Here is a 22892-nt window from a genome sequence, read left to right as displayed (position 1 = left end):
CTACTTTGGTTTACTTCAAAAATGTACTAAAATGACTTACACTACATTGACTTTACTTATGCTCCTCTTTGTATTTAGACCACTTTGTATTTCGACCAAATATCAAAAATTTTTTAAAACCCTTACATTTTTCACTTTGTACTCCAACCAAACAGCACCTAAATGAATCCTATTAAATCAAATCATTCTTTCCCATAAGAATTTATATTACTATATTTTATAGGAATCAGACAACCTCTTAAAATCTGTAGACTCTTGTTAAAAATGTTTATTGTTCCAACAACCACTTGAAAGGAAAAAATAAATAAATAGAATTTCCCAGTTTTGTTGCCTATAAATGCAGAGCACCAAAGAAGAGTCTAAAAAGCTGGAAAGACTTACGTTAATGGCTGGTACAGTGCATACAGAAGCTAACAAAGTTGAAGAAGCTGAACCTGATCTGAAAGGAAAGAAATTATCATGGGGAAAGCTTCGTCAATTCGATTCGTTTCATTTGGAGGCTGGAAGAATCCCAAATATTAATGATCATGCCATGAAGGTTTGAAAAATATCATTTTTTTTACCTGCAAAACATATAATCATATTTCATGATATCAAAAACTCATTCTCTGGAATTCAGATAATACGACTGATCTTCCTGTTTTTTTTTTTTTTTTTAGTTTTGCTATCGTAATCAGCAATTTGATTCCCTTATAATAGGATAAAACCACCATACTGTATTAATTGGCAATAAGGTGATCATATCTTATAAATATAAGCCTTCAGTAACTTTATCTCTGTAAGGTTTGTAGTTCTTAAACGGTTCATTTAATTAGTACGGTTAGATTATATTCAAGTGGAGCTTTTTCCATGTTGTTGAAAGCTTGCTTGATTTGGTTTGGATTGAAAAAAGTTTAAAAATTTACCAGACAACACCCTAAAAGAAGATTTGTAAATTCATTTGCGTGTTTGAGTGATTTTGGACTTCAATTACAGTCATCTTTAGAGCTTTATGGCTACAGTGTTCCATAACCTTTTTTTTTTTGCTCATATTTCACTCATTTAGTTTATGGAAATCACTTAATGCTGATAATCATATGAGAAAAAGGAAATTGATAGAAGCCTTTGGTTGTTAAAATAAACAAAGTTCAGTAAATTTTCTTTTCAGAATGGACAAAAAAAAGAGTAAATGATTTTTTAGGTGGTCATTTTAATCCTAAATAATTTTTCCAGGTATTCAATTAAGTTTACTAACACATCGAATTTGAACTAATTTAGTCCTGCTGTCAATTTCGTTGTTTCTTTGGAGTAAAATTAGGGATCGAAGCTTTCCATGCGAGCATTTTCAGACTTTAATGATCAATCTCATTGATTTAAGTTAATACTAAGAAGCCAGATTGATCCTAAAAAGTCCAAAATATCCTCATGAAAAGCTTCCCTTCATTTTTTTCATTCAAACAAACGTTAAAGTTAACAACACAGCCAAGTTGATTCAAATTGAAATTTCATGAATTAAACCTCTAAAAAATTTTGGCCATTAAAATTTAAGCTTAATAGTAAATAGTTTGAATGAGAAAATGAGGCTAAGAGTTTTCTCCTCTATATATGAACCTAACTAAACTTTATTTTCAGGTATTTGATATTAAACTGTGTCACATTGAAGCAAGGAAAAAATAAAGAATTCCAGGCCAATATATTACATATATTAAAATTTTAAATTAGTAAATTTAGCTTTAATGAACACTTCTAACCATCAAATAGCTGGTTTTTAAACAGGATGGCTGGACAAAAACACTTGCTTTGGCATTCCAGAGCGTAGGTGTGGTGTATGGAGACATAGGGACTTCACCTCTATATGTATATTCAAGCACCTTCACAGATGGTATTAAGAAAAAAGATGACATATTGGGTGTCTTATCCCTTATTCTTTACACCTTAATATTCATACCCTTGATCAAATACGTGTTCATAGTGCTGTGGGCAAATGATGATGGTGATGGTAAGTGTATTCCTTAATTCTCTATATTTTTTAAGTAAATTTTCCTGACATGTTTTAAGAAAGAAATGAGAAAGAATAACTATTTTCCTGACATAAAATAGAAATAGCAGTTTAGTTAATGCATAAGTTGAATGAAATTAATTTGTGTCCTCATATGTTTATTCCGGATAATATTCTATAGTTTTCTGAACTAAAACAAGCAAATGAGGTACCTGTTATTTCCTGCAGGAGGGACATTTGCACTATATTCTCTGATATCTCGTCATGTAAAGATCAGCTTGATACCAAATCAGCAGGCTGAAGATGCAATGCTTTCAAACTATAAATTAGAGACACCATCCAGGAAATTAAAAAGAGCTCAATGGATCAAGCATAAGCTCGAGAGCAGCAAAATGCTGCAAGTTGTCCTTTTTCTTTTCACAATCCTCGCAACTTCAATGATAATTGGTGATGGTGTCTTAACTCCAGCTATCTCTGGTAAGTTATAGCTTGCAAAAGTGGTGAGTAAAATATTTGCTTAAATGCTGATTGATCATCCGCGTACAAGTTTTTGCCAAGGAAATCAAACCTGCAAAACCTTAAACCTAATTAAAATCACCAAAAGCAAATAAATAGAAGGAAGATAAATACATAGAACATACAAAAACTAATATACATATTCGCCTAATTGTTGACTACATTCTGTCGTCGCCGCTACATATCTATGAATAAGATTGTACAGTTTTTACAGATATTACATAATGTCTCCCCAACTCAACAAACAATGCATCAAGGTTAGAAAAATGTCCTTTTAAGTAATTATAGTTCTACAATTTAATTACTAGCAAGACAGGATAAAACATTGAGAATTTTTATCTGAACAATCTAAAACATTCACTAAAATGACTTTTTTTTTATTTGATTTAAATAAGAATTTGACTCTTAATGGGACACCATGGAAAAAAAGATTTATGTAGATGATATCACATAGTGAGATAAAAATTTGTTGTTGTTGTTGTTGTTGTTGTTATAATCTAAAGCATACTCTTTAGAAGCAAAAAAAAAGTTAGAGCACAAAAGAAGCAATCTGTTTTGCTAGAAGAATGGGGTAGAACAAAAGTTTGCAAAGAAGTAATAGAGTGTTCTTTTTTTTTTTTTTTTTTTGCTTGATTTTTTTGATAGAATTCTTCACTCAGATCTTTTTATTACTTCACTATCTTCATCAGCTTTGATATTTCTTCATGTAGGCATATGGCGAATGACCGACTGTTTATTTTTTTTTAAATAAAATTGGTTTTTGTTCATTGAAGCATAAATGTGTCTTCCTAGCTGATGCTGATCAGTAGATTATAAAATATTAATATGATATTTACCTGCTATTCTCTGGGAAATGATATTTTCCTAAAATTTAGAGGTCCGCTTGTTTAAAACATATATTAGCTGTTGAGTCTAGTAATTAGGTTGTTAAGCCTAAGTGAATGTCCCAAGGCTACCAAGAGGAGGGTGAATTGGTAGTTTAAAAAAATTTAAGTCCCCTTTTAGAAAATTATTAAACCGAAATAAAATTTCTTTTAAATTTTGTAGAAAAATATTTTTCAACCACAGAGTTTTTAAAACTGAAATATAAAGTGCGGAAACGTAAAAACAGTAAAGTAAATGACACCAGATTTATAGTGGTTCGGTCTATAACCAGACCTACATCCACTCCCCAGAGGCACCCTCTGAGTATTGCACTAATACCAATAGTGACTCTCCTTTTGCACCCACAGCAAGGCGGAGAAGCCTTTACAACACACTCTTTTCACCACTCCACAGTGCGGCAGAGAACCGTCCGTCCTTTTACACAATTCCCAGTGTTGAAAGAGAACCGTCCGTCCTTTCACACCCTCCAAGTGTAGGCAGAGAACCTTCGTCCTTTCACACCCTCCAAGTGTGGGCAGAGAACCCTTCGCTCCATTCATTCCAATTCAATATTACATAGAGTGTAACTCTAGTTTACCCAACTTCTACCGAAATTTCATTTAGTATACCAATTTTCCTTCTTATTTTATCCACATCAATTTTATTTGTCCATTTTGCATTTTTTACCTTGATTGAACATGTCCAAGCTAACTAAATCTATTCTCTCTATTATCTCATTCTCAATAGATACTACTCTGCCATCATTTGTCAAACAATGCTAACAACATATATTAATAAACTTCTCAACAATACATTGAGGTATGTAGTTTGAACCAACGAAAATGAGTCAAGGAATAACATAATTTAATTGGACATACTAAAGCATACTGAAACTTAAAGGTTTGTTCATTTCCTCCTAACTTAACAGCAACACGCTTTGAAAGGTTTCAATTAAGAGATAGAAAACATCTAATATATTTTTGTTCATTTATTCATTTCGCAGTACTTTCAGCAGTGAGTGGGATAAAAGTGAAAGCCGCATCTTTGTTACAAGGTATGTTTCATGCATGACGTAGTAGCTGTGGGAGACATAAATTAAAAGACTGCAATAGCAACGCCAATATTCTAAATTAGATTCTAGTAAATTACATTTCAATGATAAATTTGCAATCCTTGTATCTTTTACAGGGCAAATTGCTCTGATCTCCATAGTTATCTTGGTGCTTCTGTTCTCAGTTCAACGTTTCGGCACAGATAAAGTTGGATACGCATTTGCTCCTATCATAGTACTGTGGTTTACTCTAATTGGAGGTATTGGGCTCTATAATTTAGTTAAATATGATGTTGGAGTTCTCCGAGCATTCAACCCAAAGTATATTGTTGATTATTTTAGAAGAAATGGTAAAAAGGCATGGACTTCTCTAGGGGGTATTGTGCTGTGCATTACAGGTGATTTTGCCAATCTGATCTTGTTTGCATGCATAAAAAGGTTTTTTCTTTAGGAACAGTGAATTAAACTTTGTAAATTGAAATAGGAACTGAAGCCATGTTTGCTGATCTCAGTCACTTCAGCGTTAGAGCAATTCAGGTACTAATGTCCGGCATTTGCTCAATCAAATCTTTTACAGAATAGTGTTTTTCTATTTAATTTTTTCTACTGAATATAATTTCAATTGGCATGCAATCAAGAAAGGAAGATAGAATTAAAAAATAAATAATAATCATGCAATGTTTTGGCTAGATTACATGCTCTCCTGTTTCTCCGTTAGTTGTAAAAAAAATTCAGAAAAATAATTTAATTACATAAAATTTATTAAATATAATATTTAAAGAGAAACTTGTGTAATGCCTAACTAGTGCGACTGGCAATGATTTTGATAAGCATGCAATAAATCAAGCAACATTCAAACATGTATTCATTCACAAGATCCATTACTACTAAAATGCTAAATCTTAAATGTTGATTCAAATATGCCAACTGTATCTAAGAGGTAAGCTAGTTAAACTAGCTAAAAAATTTACTCAAATTTCTTGATTACAAATCACTCTAGAACTCCATTTTGGCCTTGAAATTGATTGAGATTTTCCAATCTAGCACAAATATAGTTTGAGTGCACACAAAATAGGACTCGAAATAAGTATTTGTTTAAAATTTAAAATATATAATTTTTCTAGTATAAAATGAGCATAATATCTAGTATAAGATGCATATTAATACATAAATTTAATTAAAAAGTAACTTTTTGTTGACTCAAAATCAATTTTGAGCCAACTCAATCAAATTATTTCAAGCCAACTTGATGCAAAATGATTTTCATTTCTTGTCAATTGGAATTATTATTATGTTTTTTTTCAATTTTGGGTTGAGCTAAATATGCTCGAACTATACTCTACCTCAACCTACTAGAAAGATAATGATAAAAAGTCATTGTCTACATGAACAACTCACAATAAAAAAAAACAATAGTCCATAAGCAAAAAAGTAGGTCAAAGGAGATATAGTCACTTGTGATGCTTCCGAGAATGTATCAAGAACATATATTGATGAAAGATTAACACCTATGGTAGCAAGAATGTATCATAACCAAAAAAAGCATTTAGGTTTTCGTTATGATTGATTTGTTTCATGACTTCAGGCCTTCCATCTCACTTTATAATGAAACTTCATTATTAGTTAAAATTGGATTAACTTTATGCTCCTATAGTCTTCATGTCTAATGTATCCATCTTCACTGATTCTGTAATCAAGAGAGTGAAATGATAATCTTACATTACTATTAAAAACATTCATTATGAAACTCATTCTTCCTCTACCTCTCCAGGACACAAACATTTGTTTAAGCTAATGGCAATTATAAATTATAAACATCGAAATTTATAAACTTCAAGGCACAATATTAAACCATTTCAACTTTGTCCAACATTCAGGCAAAAGTCATTTATTGTTTGGCATTTTTCATAGTAGTTTGTATCATAGGTTTAACTTGTTGCTTCTTTATGATGCCACTTTGTTCTTCCGTTATCAAGACGGGTAAGACTTCATATCATCAATCTAATTTTTTTTACAAATTACAGATCAGCTTCAGTGCTGTTGTGTTTCCAGCAGTATCACTGGCCTATATTGGACAAGCTTCATACCTTACCAAATTTCCAGAAGAAGTCGATAATACTTTCTATAAATCAATTCCTGGTATGATGAATTCCAAACATTATTAATACAATTTATAAAACCAACCAGTATCAGAAAAATAAATTTTCTGAGCAAAATTTCCTTTCCACCTTACAGGCCCGCTATTCTGGCCAAGTTTTATAATTGCCATTGCTGCTGCAATCATTGCAAGCCAGGCTATGATATCTGGGGCATTTTCTATCATTCAACAATCTCAAGGTCTATCTTGCTTTCCAAGAGTAAGAGTTGTTCATACTTCTACAGAGTATGAGGGACAAGTGTACATTCCAGAGATAAACTATACACTGATGGTTGCCAGCGTATTAGTGACGGGAATTTTCAGAAGCACAACAAACATTGGAAATGCATATGGTAAGACAAAAATATTCATTTGCCGTTACTAGATAATTATGTTATATGTGCAGATACACAAAAACATGATACATATATAAGCACGCAACAAGAAATGAACAAAAACTTCAAATGCAGTCGTGAAAGAAAACTGAATGTATTAGACAAAAAAAATCATTCTTCACTTATGCTTGGCTCATTAACTTAACAAGCTGAACAAGAACTGTTCGCAAACATAAAATTTTCTTGAAATTTATATATAAATTATAATATATGCATGCCGTTATGTATATGGACATATATGATACAAATATAAATGTGTGAATATGAATAGACATAATATATATATATATATACAAATATGTATTTGTACACATCAACAAATGCATATGGACCCATATTTTGATTTATATATAAACATATTCAAGCTACCAAGTCGAACATGATCGAAAAAGATCTTATTTGTACTTGGATCACTAAGACTGAATTTGAGCTAATTATCAAGACGAATATGACTGAACCTGATCAACAAGTCATACATTAACACATTCTAATTTATCATGTCTAGAAGAGTATGTTCTGCAACCATTTTTTTCTTACGGTTGCTTTCATTCCAAAAAGCATAATTATAAAGAGAGCTTGGAAGAGGTTGATGATGACGATGATAAATAGTCATGACCTAAAAGTAATAACATATAAACAATTTCATATTCACTGCAGCAACATTGAGTAGTGCAAATACACACACATGCTAACTCATGACAAATATATAACGTTTTGGTTGAAAGCATTTGCAAGATTAATGTTACAATGTTCCATTCTGCAGGAATTGCAGTTGTTTCAGTCATGCTAATAACCACTGCGTTGGTGACACTAGTAATGCTTCTAATATGGAAAACAAGCATTTGGTGGATTTCATTATTTTTAATAGTAATAGGTGGCATAGAAGCCATATATCTCTCTGCAGTACTGTCGAAGTTTATAAAAGGGGGCTTCCTACCACTTGCACTTGCATTTTTCCTCATGCTGATAATGGGCATATGGCATTATGTACATGTCAAGCATTACAACTTTGAGCTGGAGAACAAAGTTTCAAGTAATTATATACAAGAGTTAGCTCTTGATAGGAACATAACAAGAATACCAGGAATTGGACTTCTGTACTCAGAACTAGTCCAAGGCATACCACCAATATTCCGTCTCTTTATGGAGAAAATACCCTCCATCCACTCAGTTTTCGTGTTTGTTTCAGTGAAACGTCTTCCAATAAGTAAAGTTGAACCACATGAACGTTTTCTTTTCAGACAACTTGAACCAAGGGAGTTCAGATTGTTCAAATGTGTGGTCCGTTATGGGTATAAAGATGCTATAGAGGCCGCTAAAGATTTTGAAAAGACACTCATTAGACAGCTTAAAGAATTCATCTATCATGAATTCTTGATTCAAGAGGGTGGTTCTCCATTGCAAAACGCTCCATTGGAAGATCCAGCAACTGAAGCAACAGAAAGCAATCAGAGGAGAGCAGGATCAAACACAATACATGCAGATGAAACACTAAAAGCACAAGGCTCGGCTGGTAATTCTTCAGGATCAATACTGCCTGCTAACAGTAACCGGTCAGCTAACTCTTCAGGCAGAAGGGTCGGTGCACTGATTCCAGCCATTGAGGAGGAGAAACAGTACATTCAGAAGGAAATGGAGAAGGGAGTGGTATATCTGCTAGGAGAAACAGAAATGGTAGCAAAGCCCAATTCTTCTATCATCAAGCGAGTGGTAGTAAACAATATCTATCACTTTATTAGGAGGAACTTCAGGCAGGGAGATGAGGCTATGTCAATTCCTAAGGCTAGGCTGCTTAAGGTTGGAGTAACATATGAGATATAGATGCTACATGATTACAGCGTATGGTTAATGACAAGAAATGGTGTCTATAGAAACTTCAGAAAATTAAGTAAACAAATATGTAATTTATATTTCCCCTCGAGATCAATCTTCGGTATTTGAATAATGTTCAAAAGGTAATTATTATTTATCTCCTCTCATATTTTGTTAAATAGAATCAAGCCCTCTTGGAGGTTGGATGTGTATCGCATTCATCCAATCATATTAATTTTTCCATCCACTTACTGTTAAAAAGGAAGGTATTTTGGTTTGTAATTTTAAAAAATAAAAATAAATTTCAAAATCCTTAAATCTTATGTCACTTTCAAAGACATAATTATTGTTTGATAGGACTTAAGTTGAATCAAATAATTATAATAATAACAATAGTAATCATAATAATTGACCTAGACCCCATTCACCTCTACACACGTGTCAAATGTAATCGAGTGCATCGGAGGCGGCATGTAGTGGACAAGTCACATGTAACGAAGGTCAAAGAACCTCGACCGCTATTGAAATTATTCAAAATTGTCCGATTGCAAAACGGATTGCATCAGTGTAATTTAGACACCGAATTTACCTCACTCGTATGCGACTCGGGCAAAGATCGATGATGAAAGCAACATTTGGTGGCCGCAACACCGCATAAAATTACCCAAAAGACTTCCAATTGTCAAACGGACTACGCCGATGTGATCAGAGCATCAAATTTACCTAAAGAGAGACCCCTCACAATTGAATTAAGTGAAGGCAATCGAAATCGACGGTCTTGTGGGCTCCGAAAATTCTACCCCAGCCTCCGCCCGATTATGATGCTTTTCCTTCTTCGGGGGAGTTTTAACGGAACAAGTTCCGGGGTAAATTTTGGGAAGGCAGATGGATTTGTAGATAAGATACAACCTAGAGATTTTGCCCTCATTTTGCGAGGACTTTATGATCTAAGTTCTGGTTTCCTATAGACGCAAGCCCCTATAGTTAATTACCCCTCTCGACTGCAAGAGAGAAATTTCGATTAAGGTTAGTCGTCAATCAGATACGTAGAATATACGTGTTATCTGGCATATAGTAGCAGCATGGGTTTGGATTTGAGAATTTGGAAAGTTTGATATTTAAAATTTAAAATTTCACCATCTTGCACTTAAAGCAAATGGTGAGGGAATAGATGATGGCCCCGATCAAAATTTTATGGTTCCATCGTCCCGGACCATCGTAGTCCCTGGTCTACTTAGTCAGAGGAGGTAGTCGACCCAACCTGACAGAAGAATCCTTGTCGGCAGTCATGGGTTGCTTCGTCCAAGGAAATCTTGTAGAACTTGGGTGAATATTTGTCTAAGTGGACTAATTTGAATCCACCTTAGCTAACAAAGGGCTTTGTGCCCTATCAATTATATCCTATTGATTCATATCTCAAGGATTTGATACAACTAAGAAGTGTATTGGCTCTGGCTATAACCGGTATTTTGTGGTGCAATTTTGCGGCAAAAGCACTCGGTTCAGAGAGCCCCGGGTCATAACCGTTTATCCTGCGGTGTCATTTGGCTGCAAAACCGCCGGTTAGAGGACACGTACCACGTCCTTACTGGCAAGAGATTTTTTTAGAATTGATCCTAGTGATATTTTTGACTAGGCATTAGCTCCATGTGAGCTGAAGTAAATTTCAATTTGTCCACCATAACAAACTGTTGCGGAGGGTGGATGGATTTTGCTTTAAGTGGTTGATGATTTAATTTTAAATTTTAAATATTTTAGATTTTGGGATGATTTTTGAATTTATGGTATTCTTTTGGATTTTGAATTTCTGGGTATTTAGGTAGCATTTGGAAGATATTTGAAAGTGTTTGTGAATCTCTCCGGTTGAGATTTTTGTTCAATGCGGCCATCATCGGGGTGTTTAGGGTCATTTTTATTTGATAATATTTGCATTTTATAGATAAACCTTATCGACTCTATCGAGTTACTGACAGATGATCGGGTTTCATAGGCTTCATGCCTTTGTTTGTGAATTTTCTTTATTGAAGGTCTTGAAGGCCTAATATGAATGTATTAAAATAAACATCCCGGTCGACCTCGTGACTATATATTTATTTAATGGTTCGAGCCGTATCGACTCCTATCTATCCGCATAGAAGGATAAGGCTCGAAATTGGACTCACCATTTGACCCGCGCAGCATCCCTGAGCGTCACGTGTGTACCAATAACACGTTCGCCAGGGCCCATGCTGGTGTTCAGGAATTTCATTGATTGGATATACCCCTTTTGTACCTATGTGTATACAAACTACGATACATGTATAGGGGTATTTCAAAATATTTGTAAACGTCTTATGTTCGCTTGCATGGATGTTACGGATCCGGTGGCGTATTGTAGCAGCTTGTGGATTAAATTATTTGTCGCTTTGTACAGGTAGACTGTCGTGCACTACTTGTCTCTTTCTATAGATGGATTATAGGGCACTAACTAATCTCCTGCTTTACATTTGTAGATACTCGTAGATGGTGTGTTAGGTGCATGACTATCTTTCATCAAGAAGCTTGCAAGCCTCAATAATCTTATCCAACTCAATGCCAAGAACTTGGTTGGATTGAGGTTCATTCATTTCATAATGATTTGATCTGGCTTTCTCATCCCAGAACTTGTATAGGAATTAGTAGGTGACACTTTGATTATTCCATCATCGTTATTAGCTTAAATAAAGAATCAATTATTTCAACCTTGGATGACTGCGTCCTTACTGTTTCCCTATACCTTGAAGTTGATAATTGCTTCAAAATGAATAAAGGTATCTGGGCGCACTTGTCATCTTCAGTGTTCGTGAATGTCAAACTGTTTTCTCCCCAAGTATAGGATTAAGGAAGAAACTTTGGAACACCAGGAAGTTTACTTCGAATTTGTTCAAACATCTCTTCTATTCTAACAGGAGGTGCCCTTCTCATGGGAGGATTCTGTCCGAGCAGGTACTTGTACTCCTTGGTTGAACAACGTCGGTAAAGGCGATACCATAGCACTATCAGTGTGCATGCTATATTGTGCCAAACTTCGAAGATCAATTATATTTCTAAGGACCATAGATATCGTAGTTGTTTTCTCTCAGAAAAAAGGCGAGGAAACTTTGTAACACTAGAAAGTTTAGTTTGAATTTGCTAAAATATATCTTCCATTCTTACAGAAGGTGACCTTCTCAGGGGAGGATTCTGTCCAAGAAATCAGCAGATACTTGTATTCCTTGGTTGAACAGTGTCAGTAGAGACGATACCGTAACACTATCAGTGTGCATGATATATTGTGTCGTAATGCCAAACTTCAAAGATCGTTTACATTTCTAAGGACTATAGATATCAGAGATGTTTTCTCTCAGACAAAAGGCAAGGAAGAAGCTTTGGAATATCAGGAAGTTTAGTTCAAATTTGTTCAAACATCACTTCCATTATGGAAGGAGGTGCCCTTCTCCGTACAATGAATTGTCTTCATACCCGACGTACTCGCAACATCTCAATCACCACTATTGTAGGCGTTATATGTACTTGTGTCCAAAATGGTTCATTGTACTTACAATATAGCCATTATCGTTATCCACAAGTGTATTGTATCATCCGTCCTTGCTCACAAGGAATGATTATATTCACTAAAATTTCTCGGACATACTTGTAGAAAAGCCTATTGTACTGACATCATATCCACCTTTTACCTATTGTACTAACATCATATCCACCTTTCACCAATCTCAGGTGGTCATTAATTGTACTTGTTTGTGAGGACGAGTCTTCCACTATCAATTGCCAGTGTTTCCATCTCAATCTACAGGCAAATTGTTGCTTGTTCCTCGAGTTCTTCATTATTACATATAGAAAACATTTATATTCTTTTCAGTGGATTGGTCTTATTTAGACTTGATTGAATATCACTATTCATATACATTGAAAGGATTATTGCATTTGTATCTTGGCCCTTATTAATGCAGGTGGGAGATACTCGTGCATTCTACAGTTAATTGTTATTACTTGCAAGCACAATTCTTTTGACCTCGTAGGAACTATTGTACAAGTCCACTACATCTGTCATTGTATAAACCAGCATCATTCATTGTGTTCTTATGTATTCAAGTATTGATGATTGGTCGTTGTTTGTGATTGTTCAGATGCTATGAATTGAGTATTACTCTTTATTTGTATACATCGAGGTTTTGTTCGTCATGAGTCCCCTGCTTGCTTACATGTATTTATTTGAATGTATTAAATTATTATTTGACATTTGAACTTTGATCTTGATTGTGCATTTTAGGATTTGGTATTCCATTTCTTGTAGTTCAGTTCAAGTCCAAGTCCCCTATTGTTTATACAAGTCTTCTGCATATTTAGTTTAAGTTCTATGCATTCATATCCAAGTACAGGTCCTCTATATTGTTGCCCAAGTGAGGTCTTCTTATTGTTCAAGCTTTGTGCACTTTAGTGAAAATTTTGGCAGCATCCCAGCATATCCTCCGTTTGGGGGAAATATAGGGGAGTTGGGCCTTCCCACCACGCTACTCGAGCGTGTATGGTAGGTGTCCATAGACACAGCGGCCGTACATCGTTTCATCCCACCACGCTATAAGAGCGTGTATGGGGCCTTCAACAGTACCCGTATAAGAACACCAGTGACTCTCCCCACCACGTTATAAGAGCGTGTATAGGGCTTACCCACCTCGCCGTATGCGTCGCACCGGGCTCCCTCCTACCGTACTACGAGAGCGTGTATAGGTGGTTCTCCGGTACGCCGCAAACGTCGAAAATGGGATTTAGAATATTATACCTTTTGTACCAATCATCGACGGTGCTGATGTCGAGGTCGAGGATTGTCCCCACCACGTTATAAGAGCGCGTATAGGGCTTACCCGCCTCGTCACACTTTTCGCGCCGGGTTCCCCCCCCCCCCCACATTATTTTTATAATAATTATTATTATTATTATTATTATTATTTTTATTAAAAATTTAATAATAATAATAATAATAAATTAAAACAGCCCTATTGCCTGTTTGACAACAGGGTTTGGCCGAAAAAGCACGTGAAAGGGAGAAGGCTGCCTTCACAGCCACGAGCTCCCATTTTATTTCCGATCAAAATGTTGTTACTCCCGATTCGACGAGAAGGGGACATCGTCCAGAGAGCAAAGTCGAACAACAATGAAAGTCTGGAGAAGCGCTCGAGAGGGAGAAGATTACCTTCACAGCGGCGAACTCCCGTCACTTCTTCCACTCAAAATGTCGCAACCTCCGATTCAATAGAAAGGGACGGAGTCGGATAGCAATGAAGAAGGTGAAGGAGCTTCGACTGCGAGCGAGGGAATGGAAGGAGATGTCAGTAGGGTCTTCTTCGCAATCCAACGAGCTCCAGTCACTACTTCCGACCCGACAGGTAGCAACGTCTTCGAAGGAGGGAAAGATCGCAAACGATTTCGCGAGTGGAAGGAAGTAGAGCCGAATGGAAGGGCGCGAGCTTCATTTCTTCGGTATTTAACGAAGAGCAACGACGTGCTAAGAGATTTCGTAAGACGTCCGGGCCGAGAGATCTGCACGATTTTGAGATGGCTTTGACATTCCACACGACGTGAGCGCCAGATAAGTACGATGCATTTTCTTTTTTGGGAAATTTACATACATATCACTATATACTTAGTATTTTACATATCTAACACCTCATTTTTAAATATTACAGTTATACCACTCAAATCCCTATTTCACCTCTATTCTACCACTCCGTCTACCGCGGTTCTTCACGACGCTTGTTCGCACGGTAACGACGACGTTTTCAATTTTTCGTTTTTAGGGCATCGTCGAGTCGGACGTCTTCACAATCCAAGGTAAAAATCACTTTGCAAAGTTTGTTCCGACTTTCTCTTCACGCCATGGAGGTCGGCATTGAGCTTCTGTGATGTGCTTGGTCGGCATGAGCTTCTGTGATGTGCTTGCATAAATTTTTATTTTTTGCAAGCCGACTTTGTTCTTCTTACTTTGTTCCGATTTTGCTGTGATCGTTTATGCAGTTATAATGAGTTCATGGATAAACTGAAGTGCAATGGAGTTCATGAAAATTTTTTTTTTTGTCAAGCCGACTTTCTCTTCACCGGCTTTCAGGTTCATGGAACTCTGATGAGCAATGGAGTTCATGGAAATTTTTTTTATTTTTTTGTCTAGCCGACTTTCTCTTCACTGGATTGATTTGGTTTTTTTTTTTTTTTTTTTTTGCAGTTATAATGAGTTCGTCAAATTCATCAGTTGTGAGAGCTAGGCAGCATCAATCCCTAGTATATTGCCATTGTCATCTCAAATGTGTTTTGTTTACCTGTCCCCAAGGACCAAATAGTGGAAGACAATTTTATAGGTGTATTTATAATCGAAGTGATGATGATTGTCATTACTTTAAATGGGTTGATGAAGAGGAAGAGCCATGCTATGTCACATGTTACGAATTTAATGCCTTCGACAGAAAGACTTCTAAGAAGCTTGACAGGATTCTTCTGATGATTAAAGTTTTTGTTGCGGTTGTTCTTATCGACGTTACCATTCGACTTTATTTTGGCTAGAATTATGTTGTATTCAAGTTGAATGTATGAATGGTTTTAGAGGATGGTAGGTGTTGCATTAGTACTTTATTATATATTTGTCGAAGGTTAATAGTTCAGGCGTTGCTATGACTTGAGCTAGCCTTTTGTATTAGTATTTTGTATCTTCAAAGTTTTTTGTGGGATTGAAAAAAGTATAAGTTTTTTGTTGGAATGAAGTATTTATGTGTCTTATGTACTTATAGTTCTTATACTTTTGTTTCTTCAGGTTGTACTTATAGTTATTGTTGTTATCTTATAAGTTTTTGATGTAATTCACTTAAACAGCAAATCTGGGAAATCTGTGAACCGAGTACTGCACCGAAATCACTGAAATCCTAATTCTGGAACCAAATTCTTGAATCAAATTCTGTGAAACCCGAATTCTGTGAAAGAAATCTGTGAACCTAGTACTGCACAATCTGTTTATACATAAACTGAAGCAATCTGTTATTACATAAACTGCATTTATGCATAATCTGTTTATACATAAACTGCATTTATGCAATTTGTTTATACATAAACTGCATTTATACATAAACTGATGCAATCTGTTTATACATAAACCCGAATTCTGTGAAACCCGAATTCTGTGAGCCGAATCTTTTTGAAACCGAAATCTGTGCAACGAATTCTGCATAAACTGAAGCTTTTCAGGAACCGAAAACTTTGAAACCCAAGCTTTTTCTTATAAACAAATTCACTGGAATTAATCGAATTCACTGGAATAAACCGAATTCACCGAATAGAAACGAATTCACTGGAATAGAAACGAATTCTGTGAGCTTTTTCTGGATAAACCGAATTCACTGGAATAGAAATCTTATGAAACTGAATCAAAGCTCATTTTGAAGATCATAAAACTTTAATGCAAAAACAAAAAGGTTTACACAGAAATTTAAAGCAAAGCCTCTATTTCATTTTGATGACCCCAAACATCTTTTCCCAAAAGAAGTCAAACCATGTTAATCACAAAAAACTAACTCATAACATATTTTCCCAAAAAGAGTCAAACCCCAAAAAAGTAATCCAAAATAATACTGAACATTTACTTAAAAACCTTCAATATTTGAGTACTCGTACTCATCTCCCAACTCCTCCACAGCCCTTATACTTTGCAACTTTGGACGCTTTGGTTATCTTACTTGTGTGATAATTGTGTCATTCACCTCCATATTATTATGTAATGGGTTCTTACATGTAGAGCGATGATGACCCCAAAGATTACACCTACTGCATTTATGCACTTTCTTGTCCTTTTCCAGAAAATTAGGCAATCTTCTTCTTTTGGGTCTTCCTCTAGGCCTTGATGTATTTGGCACTCCAATCTCAACAGCATCGTGAATCACTTGCCATTGGTCCTTCCCAGGTAACATGCCAATGGCTCCATCGTATGCCATCCTGTATCTAAATATCTTGGAATTAGTGTAGCTAGTGTGAAATGGAAATTGAAATAATTAAAGGTTGACGTTGAGAAGTACCGGTGCACGTAGAAGTATTCATGATTGTATGTATGCCATAGTGGATGCTCCTTCATCCCTATGAAAGCAATGGCATGAATAATCTTCAGCATTAAATTTTGTAGTAGATTGGCGAACTATTAAATGTTCTTTTCTTGTAGTGATGTCTCTTATATAATCTTCAGCATAAGGAACTATTTCACATTACCAACTCCAACTTGTCATTTTACGTGTAGCCCTTTGTTCCATGAGTTTACCACGAATCATGTCAATTAAGTCAACAACAGGTTTATTTCTTGCCTCCATTATCCAAGCATTGAATGATTCAGCAAAGTTATTGGTATTTGTACCGTGGTATATCCCATACATAAACTGACTTCGTGACCACTTGTAAGGTAATGAGATAAGGTACGCATAGACGGTGGGGTATGATACACTTAATTCAACGAGCTTGTCATTGTACTCTGTCGTTGTGTATGCATTAGATGCTCCCCAAACCAAACCTTGCAGTTTATGCCCATCTTTACAATGAATTTTTTTTTTAATATTCTTCCATAAATGACGAATACAAATTCTATGCTCAGCTGCAGGGTACACATCTTTAATAGCCTCGCCCAAGCCCTTCTCCATATCTGAAATGAATGCAAGAGGTACTATGTGTGTACCAATGCTTTCTCCCAAGTTTTGAAGGAACAAAAACCATGTCTGCTTAGATTCAGTTTCAACAACAGCAAAGGCTAAAGGAAATAAACCGTTATTACCATCAAGTGAGGTTGCTGATAAAAGCATGCCTAAGTGCTTGGATTTGAGGTGGCATGCATCCAAACTAATTAGCGGCCTGCAACCATACATGAATTCATCTGTGCACACCTTAAAACTTACATAAAATCTCTGAAATGAATTGTCATGTTGGTCAAACATATATGTGATATGTGAACCAGGATTTCTACCAATCAATTCAACATGTAGTGAAGGCACCCATTTATAATTATCATCAACAGAGCCAAATATACTTTCACGAGCTTGCTCCCTAGACCTCCACAACTTCATGTAAGGTAATGAAAGACCATACTCTTTCTCTAAATTGCTATTGATATCTTTTGGAGGAACGTCAGGATTCCTTTTGACCATCTCTTGAATCTCTTTCGCAACCCATGCAGATGTGGCTAGTCTATTCCCAGCACGGTTGATGCCTGGACATGTGTGAACACCATCAACTCTTCTAACTTCAAAAGTTTGAGCATCTTCACATAGGGAAGCTCTAATTCTCCATTGGCAACTTTGATAAGAACATGTAGCAATAACACGTTTCTTATCACTAGCCTTAATCCTAACACCAAAGTTCTCTTTGATGGCAACTGATCGCAAAGTATGCTTGAAAGATATTACATCCGAAAAATATGTGCCAACAGCTATATCTTTATAACATAAACCTGGAACACTTGAAATACAATCATTATAGTCAAAAGAACTTTCAACCATCTCAGAATTTATGAACTCCCTTAGATTGGACATAGATTCATGTACTGTAATAACTATCTCAGCACGCAAATTATTATTAGATACTTTTATGAACTCAGATGACTCAACATCAGAATTTAGATCATTGTATTCTTTAGGTGATGTTCCATATATGTAATAATGCATATTATATGGATGTCCCTTCAGCCAAGGACATATTCGGGCAATCTCGGCTCTAACTGCAAAAATCGTGAGTTGTCCTTTCTCAATTTTTACAGTCCTTTGTTTGCCACCATCGTACCTCTTTCTATGTTGGTCATTAGTTTGAACTCATATTCCACCATACTTAAATACAACAGAAATATACTCTTTCTTCTCTCCGTATATACTATTTCCAACAGTGTCCTGCATTATCAATGATGAAAAAGTTATTTACATTTTTTTAATGTGTTTCAAATCAATCAATTAATACTCACGAAGTAAGTCGTCTGGGAACACATCATGAATAACTGCTTCCACAATGATAAACTTTTGTTACTGCAACTGTGAAATACAAAATACATAATAAGCACAAATTAGCACACATTTCTGTAAAATTAAAAATAGGCACAAGCTTCTTTTGTCGAAAAAAACAGGACGGCTTAATATAGACACGGACTTCTTTTGCATAAATAGGCACAAGCTTTTTTACTTTTACTGTGAAATAGCCTTATTTTACTGTGAAATAAGCACAAACTTCTTTTGCTGAAAAAAAGGACGGCTTACTGCGAAGCTTAATAACCGGTATAGAAATGAAATAACCACACTAATCCTACTGCTAAACGAGGAACGCCGGTCCTCGTCAGAAGAGAAATGTTCGGAGAAATGTTCACATTTCTTTACGCCGGATAAAAAATGAGAACGCCGGATAGAAATATTTGCCTGTCGAGAAGCTTCTTTTCGGCAAAAACGGAGGAGAAATGTTCAGAGTAAAACTAATTGAAGAGAAATGTTCGGAGAAAAAAATTGAAGAGAAATGTTCGCCTGTCGCTTACATTAGTTCATCGGAAGAGAAATGTTCGGAGAAAAAAATTGAATGCCGGAGCAAATGAAACGCTGGAGAGAAATAAGCTTAAAGCGATAAAAAATGAGATCGCCGGAGAGAAATATTGGCCTGTCGACAAGCTTCTTTTTGGCAAAAACGGAGGGAAATGTTTGTGAGAAGTAGAACCTGCAGTTCGCCGGGATTGGGAAGAAGTTCGGACAAGCCTGGCGCGAAGAGCTCAATTCGGCGGGAAGTAGACGTCCTAATGTAAGCCGTAGACGGCGCAGTAGACGGAGTGGTACAATTGAGGTAAAGTATGGATTTGAGTGGTATAAGTGTATTATTTAAAAATGAGGTGTTAGATATGTAAAATACTAAGTATATAGTGGTATGCATGTAAATTTTCCTTTCTTTTTTTTTTTGTTGCGTTGGGAGCTAGTATATAGGTCAGTAGGTCTAAAGATGTGACGATGTGCGACAGACTTTCTCGTTGTGCCCAGAATGTCAAAAATAATTACTATCGTCAGGATTATTAGATAAGCGAAAATAGCAAAATCAACATGAGTTTGAATTCATAACGTTGCCCAAATGTCATCCGTCGCAAAACAGATCCCTAGAGTTGACAACAATATTGTTACGATTATTGGACAAGCTAAAAGAGCAAATCGGCACAAGTTTCAATATGCGACATTGCCCAAACAACATCCGTTTGCAAAACAGACTTCTTCATTGTGTCCAAAAAATCAAAATTATATTAGAAAGACTATTATATTGCTTGGGACTCCGACTAAGGATTTTAGAATAGATCGTCCCGGCCGATCTTGCGATTGTTCAGGATGATATGATCGTATTAACCATCCTTAATTACCTCCTTGATTGTCTAATCAATTAAGGCATAATTGTGAATATCATCCAGGACGATCCTAGATCGTCCTAGCCGATTATCAAAAGTACAGAATACCTTAATTGTTTATGGCGGCAATTTCTTTCTGTTTTGAGCCTATCGTTCTGGCCGATACAAGTATCGTCCAGGCCGATTTGCTAATGACGGCTGCCTTAATTAAGAACCCCTGATTAGATTTTTTGTTTTAAGCCATATAGTCTAGGACGATGTAAATTCCGTCCAGGCCGATATGAGTAAAAACATGAATTCTAAGTCTCTCAAGTGTGTGTGTAGGGTTACTTTGCATCAGTCGCACCAAAGATTACAATTGACTCAAGAAGAGAAAAAAATAAAATTACAGACTGACTCAACCCTAATCTACCCATTCTTGACCTGGCTCCATTTTTTCCGTCCGATCTTTGATTCCTGAAAAGTCAGTAATAAAAGACAGTCCAAGACAAGTAAGAGTGTTTGCCAATCATCAAAACATAGTTCATAGACCTGAATTTGCAACACTTTAGACTTGTGCTTTGAACTATTCATCCAGACGAATTTACCCTTTCATCCAAGGATGATGTCCTTTGGACCTTCGAATATAACGCGGAGAGACTGGGGCCCTAAAGCTCAAATTTTCGGAGCCCACAGACACTAGGTATACCCTTTGGCCGTACAAATTTCTTTAGTGCATTTTTTATGTTATGTAAATTGGCTTCTAAAATAAAAATCTTTAATCTTAATCCATACTAAAAATAAATGAATATGCATCCAAAATAGAGAGAAAATGTATATGATCATGTGCCAGCTCATCTTCATATGAGAAAGATAAAATGAATTTGCATCTAATTTAAAATTTTTTATAAGAAATAATGAAAAATTAGGAGAAAGAAAGATAACTTCGAATTTTTCTCTGTAAATTGGATTTAAATAATATTTTGTTATTATATTCCTTTCTCCTAAATGTTATTAAAATCGCACTTCAAAACATGCTTTCGAAATTAAGTGAAGCATTGCGTCATCCCTGTGAAGCGCAAGCTCACAATAAAGCATTTATGTTGTGTTGCTTCATCATGTTGTGTCATAGTATTGCATGTTTGGCTCTAGAAAAAAAAAATGAAATATTTGCTTGGATTTCATGGTTGGCTCAACATCTATATCGATAATTAGGCACAAATATTCGCTCATCCTTACTGTTTCTCATACCCCTTAAGTCATTGTTAATTGGTATTCTCTCCCACTGAAATTAGTTACACTACCAAAAAATAGGGTTTTCGCAGCATAAAATTTCACTTTTCCCGGCGGTTATAACCGCTACAATTTATTTTGCAGCGGTCCGAGAACCGCTGCATAACCGCTGTTTTTGCCATCCGCTGCAACGGCCTTCCGCAGCGGTTTAAAGACCGGCGGGGTAGCGTTTATTTCTAGCATTTTTTTGCAGCGGTCTTAACCGCTGCAAATATACAGAATTGTGGCGGTTTTAACCGCGATAAAAGCTAGCGAAATCGACCTGATATCCGATTTGTGGCGGTTATCTGGGATCTAGTGGCGGTTATAACCGCCACTAATGTCCAGAATTTTTTTTTTTAAATTCTGAAACCTTGCCGTTCACCCTACAGTACTACACCTGCAATAAATAACAAATAAACCACACCCTACACCTGCAGCAAACAACAAATAGACCACAAATCATGACATAGGGATTCTTTCATCGATCCAAATAGAAATTCATATACATAATCTAAGTCACAAATCAATTACATATCTAAATACAAATATACATATTCGCGCACGATGATCTACAAAACTTGATGTTTTATATGTAGTTTCTTTATCATATAGATAAAGAAACTACAATTAAAACATCAAGTTAGCATTTTAGATTGATAGTGCAAATTTTAATCAAAATACAAAAAAAAGGTAAACAGAATACTAATTATAATAACTACTTACCTCTTGAATTTCTCTTGAGCTATCTTGATGCTTGAATGTAGCTAGATGCAGTGAAATCTATTTTAATATAATATTTTCCTTACTATGTAGCTAAAAGATTTCTATTTGGAGCTTTTCTTATACATTGTTGTACAAGTAATTAAACAATTAGAAATCACAAAATGCCAAGTCAAACTCAAGAAAGATTAGTAGGGAACACTATTTCTTATATAACAAGGAAATGAGCACAAAATAACAATCTTACATTTCAAAATCAAAACAACAAAAGTTTGAAATTACATAAAATATCCACATCACCAAAAGCATCACATCTAATGCTAGTGCTCATCAGCAGACTGTCAGGCATCAGATAAATTGTCATTTCCACCCTGAAAATAATATAAAGAGAATGAATGAGATAATAATAATCAAGCAATTTACATTTAACTTAAAAAAAATTATACCATTTCTGATCCTCCATGGGGTGGATGATTCCTTTGAATTTCTTGCACAAACTGTCTCATCTCATCACGAAATGAGCCAAATTCTCTCGCCTGATTATCACGAAATGATATGAACTCCTCTCTAAGACTAGCTATCTGTCCAAAACTGCTGCCGCTACCACTACCTTCTTCATTTTTGCTTTGAGGAAAGAATCTAGTCGGCGTAACACCAAATCCCTGGGTACGAACTCTACCTGAATGTTCTGGTCCCATAACTATAGCAAAAACTCTCTCATTAGCTTCAATATTTCCTTCTTCAGGTGTAAGCCCTTCTTGGGCAAGAAGATTGCATGC

General features: G+C 35.6%; 2 protein-coding genes and 1 long non-coding RNA gene across 3 annotated transcripts; 2 read left to right on the top strand and 1 right to left on the bottom strand.

Moving 5' to 3' along the window:
• Positions 1 to 304: 304 nt before the first annotated feature.
• LOC110115221 (potassium transporter 5) lies at positions 305 to 8910 on the top strand. Its single transcript, XM_020848393.2, has 9 exons — positions 305 to 538; positions 1756 to 1978; positions 2207 to 2455; positions 4362 to 4412; positions 4547 to 4807; positions 4894 to 4946; positions 6434 to 6548; positions 6645 to 6899; positions 7705 to 8910. The coding sequence occupies exons 1-9, from the start codon at positions 338 to 340 to the stop codon at positions 8760 to 8762; spliced, it is 2466 nt and encodes an 821-aa protein (XP_020704052.1). The 5' UTR covers positions 305 to 337; the 3' UTR covers positions 8763 to 8910.
• Positions 8911 to 13848: 4938 nt separating this feature from the next.
• Positions 13849 to 15540, top strand: LOC110115220. Its single transcript, XR_002305313.2, has 4 exons — positions 13849 to 14362; positions 14456 to 14600; positions 14784 to 14874; positions 14989 to 15540. It is a non-coding gene; the product is annotated as an uncharacterized LOC110115220 (long non-coding RNA).
• An 81-nt stretch (positions 15541 to 15621) lies between these two features.
• LOC110115217 lies at positions 15622 to 18448 on the bottom strand. The gene is made up of 6 exons (XM_020848390.1): positions 17032 to 18448; positions 16823 to 16880; positions 16589 to 16772; positions 16075 to 16132; positions 15909 to 15975; positions 15622 to 15763 (listed from the first exon to the last, which is right to left on the bottom strand). Exons 1-6 carry the CDS (start codon positions 18446 to 18448, stop codon positions 15622 to 15624), a joined length of 1926 nt encoding a protein of 641 aa, XP_020704049.1.
• Positions 18449 to 22892: the final 4444 nt, after the last annotated feature.

Source organism: Dendrobium catenatum, unplaced genomic scaffold (genome assembly GCF_001605985.2).
Source record: "Dendrobium catenatum unplaced genomic scaffold, ASM160598v2 fragScaff_scaffold_1178, whole genome shotgun sequence".
NCBI classification, from domain to species: Eukaryota; Viridiplantae; Streptophyta; class Magnoliopsida; order Asparagales; family Orchidaceae; genus Dendrobium; species Dendrobium catenatum.
The sequence above is the reverse complement of the archived record's forward strand: the minus strand, read 5'-3'. Positions and strand labels throughout refer to the sequence as shown.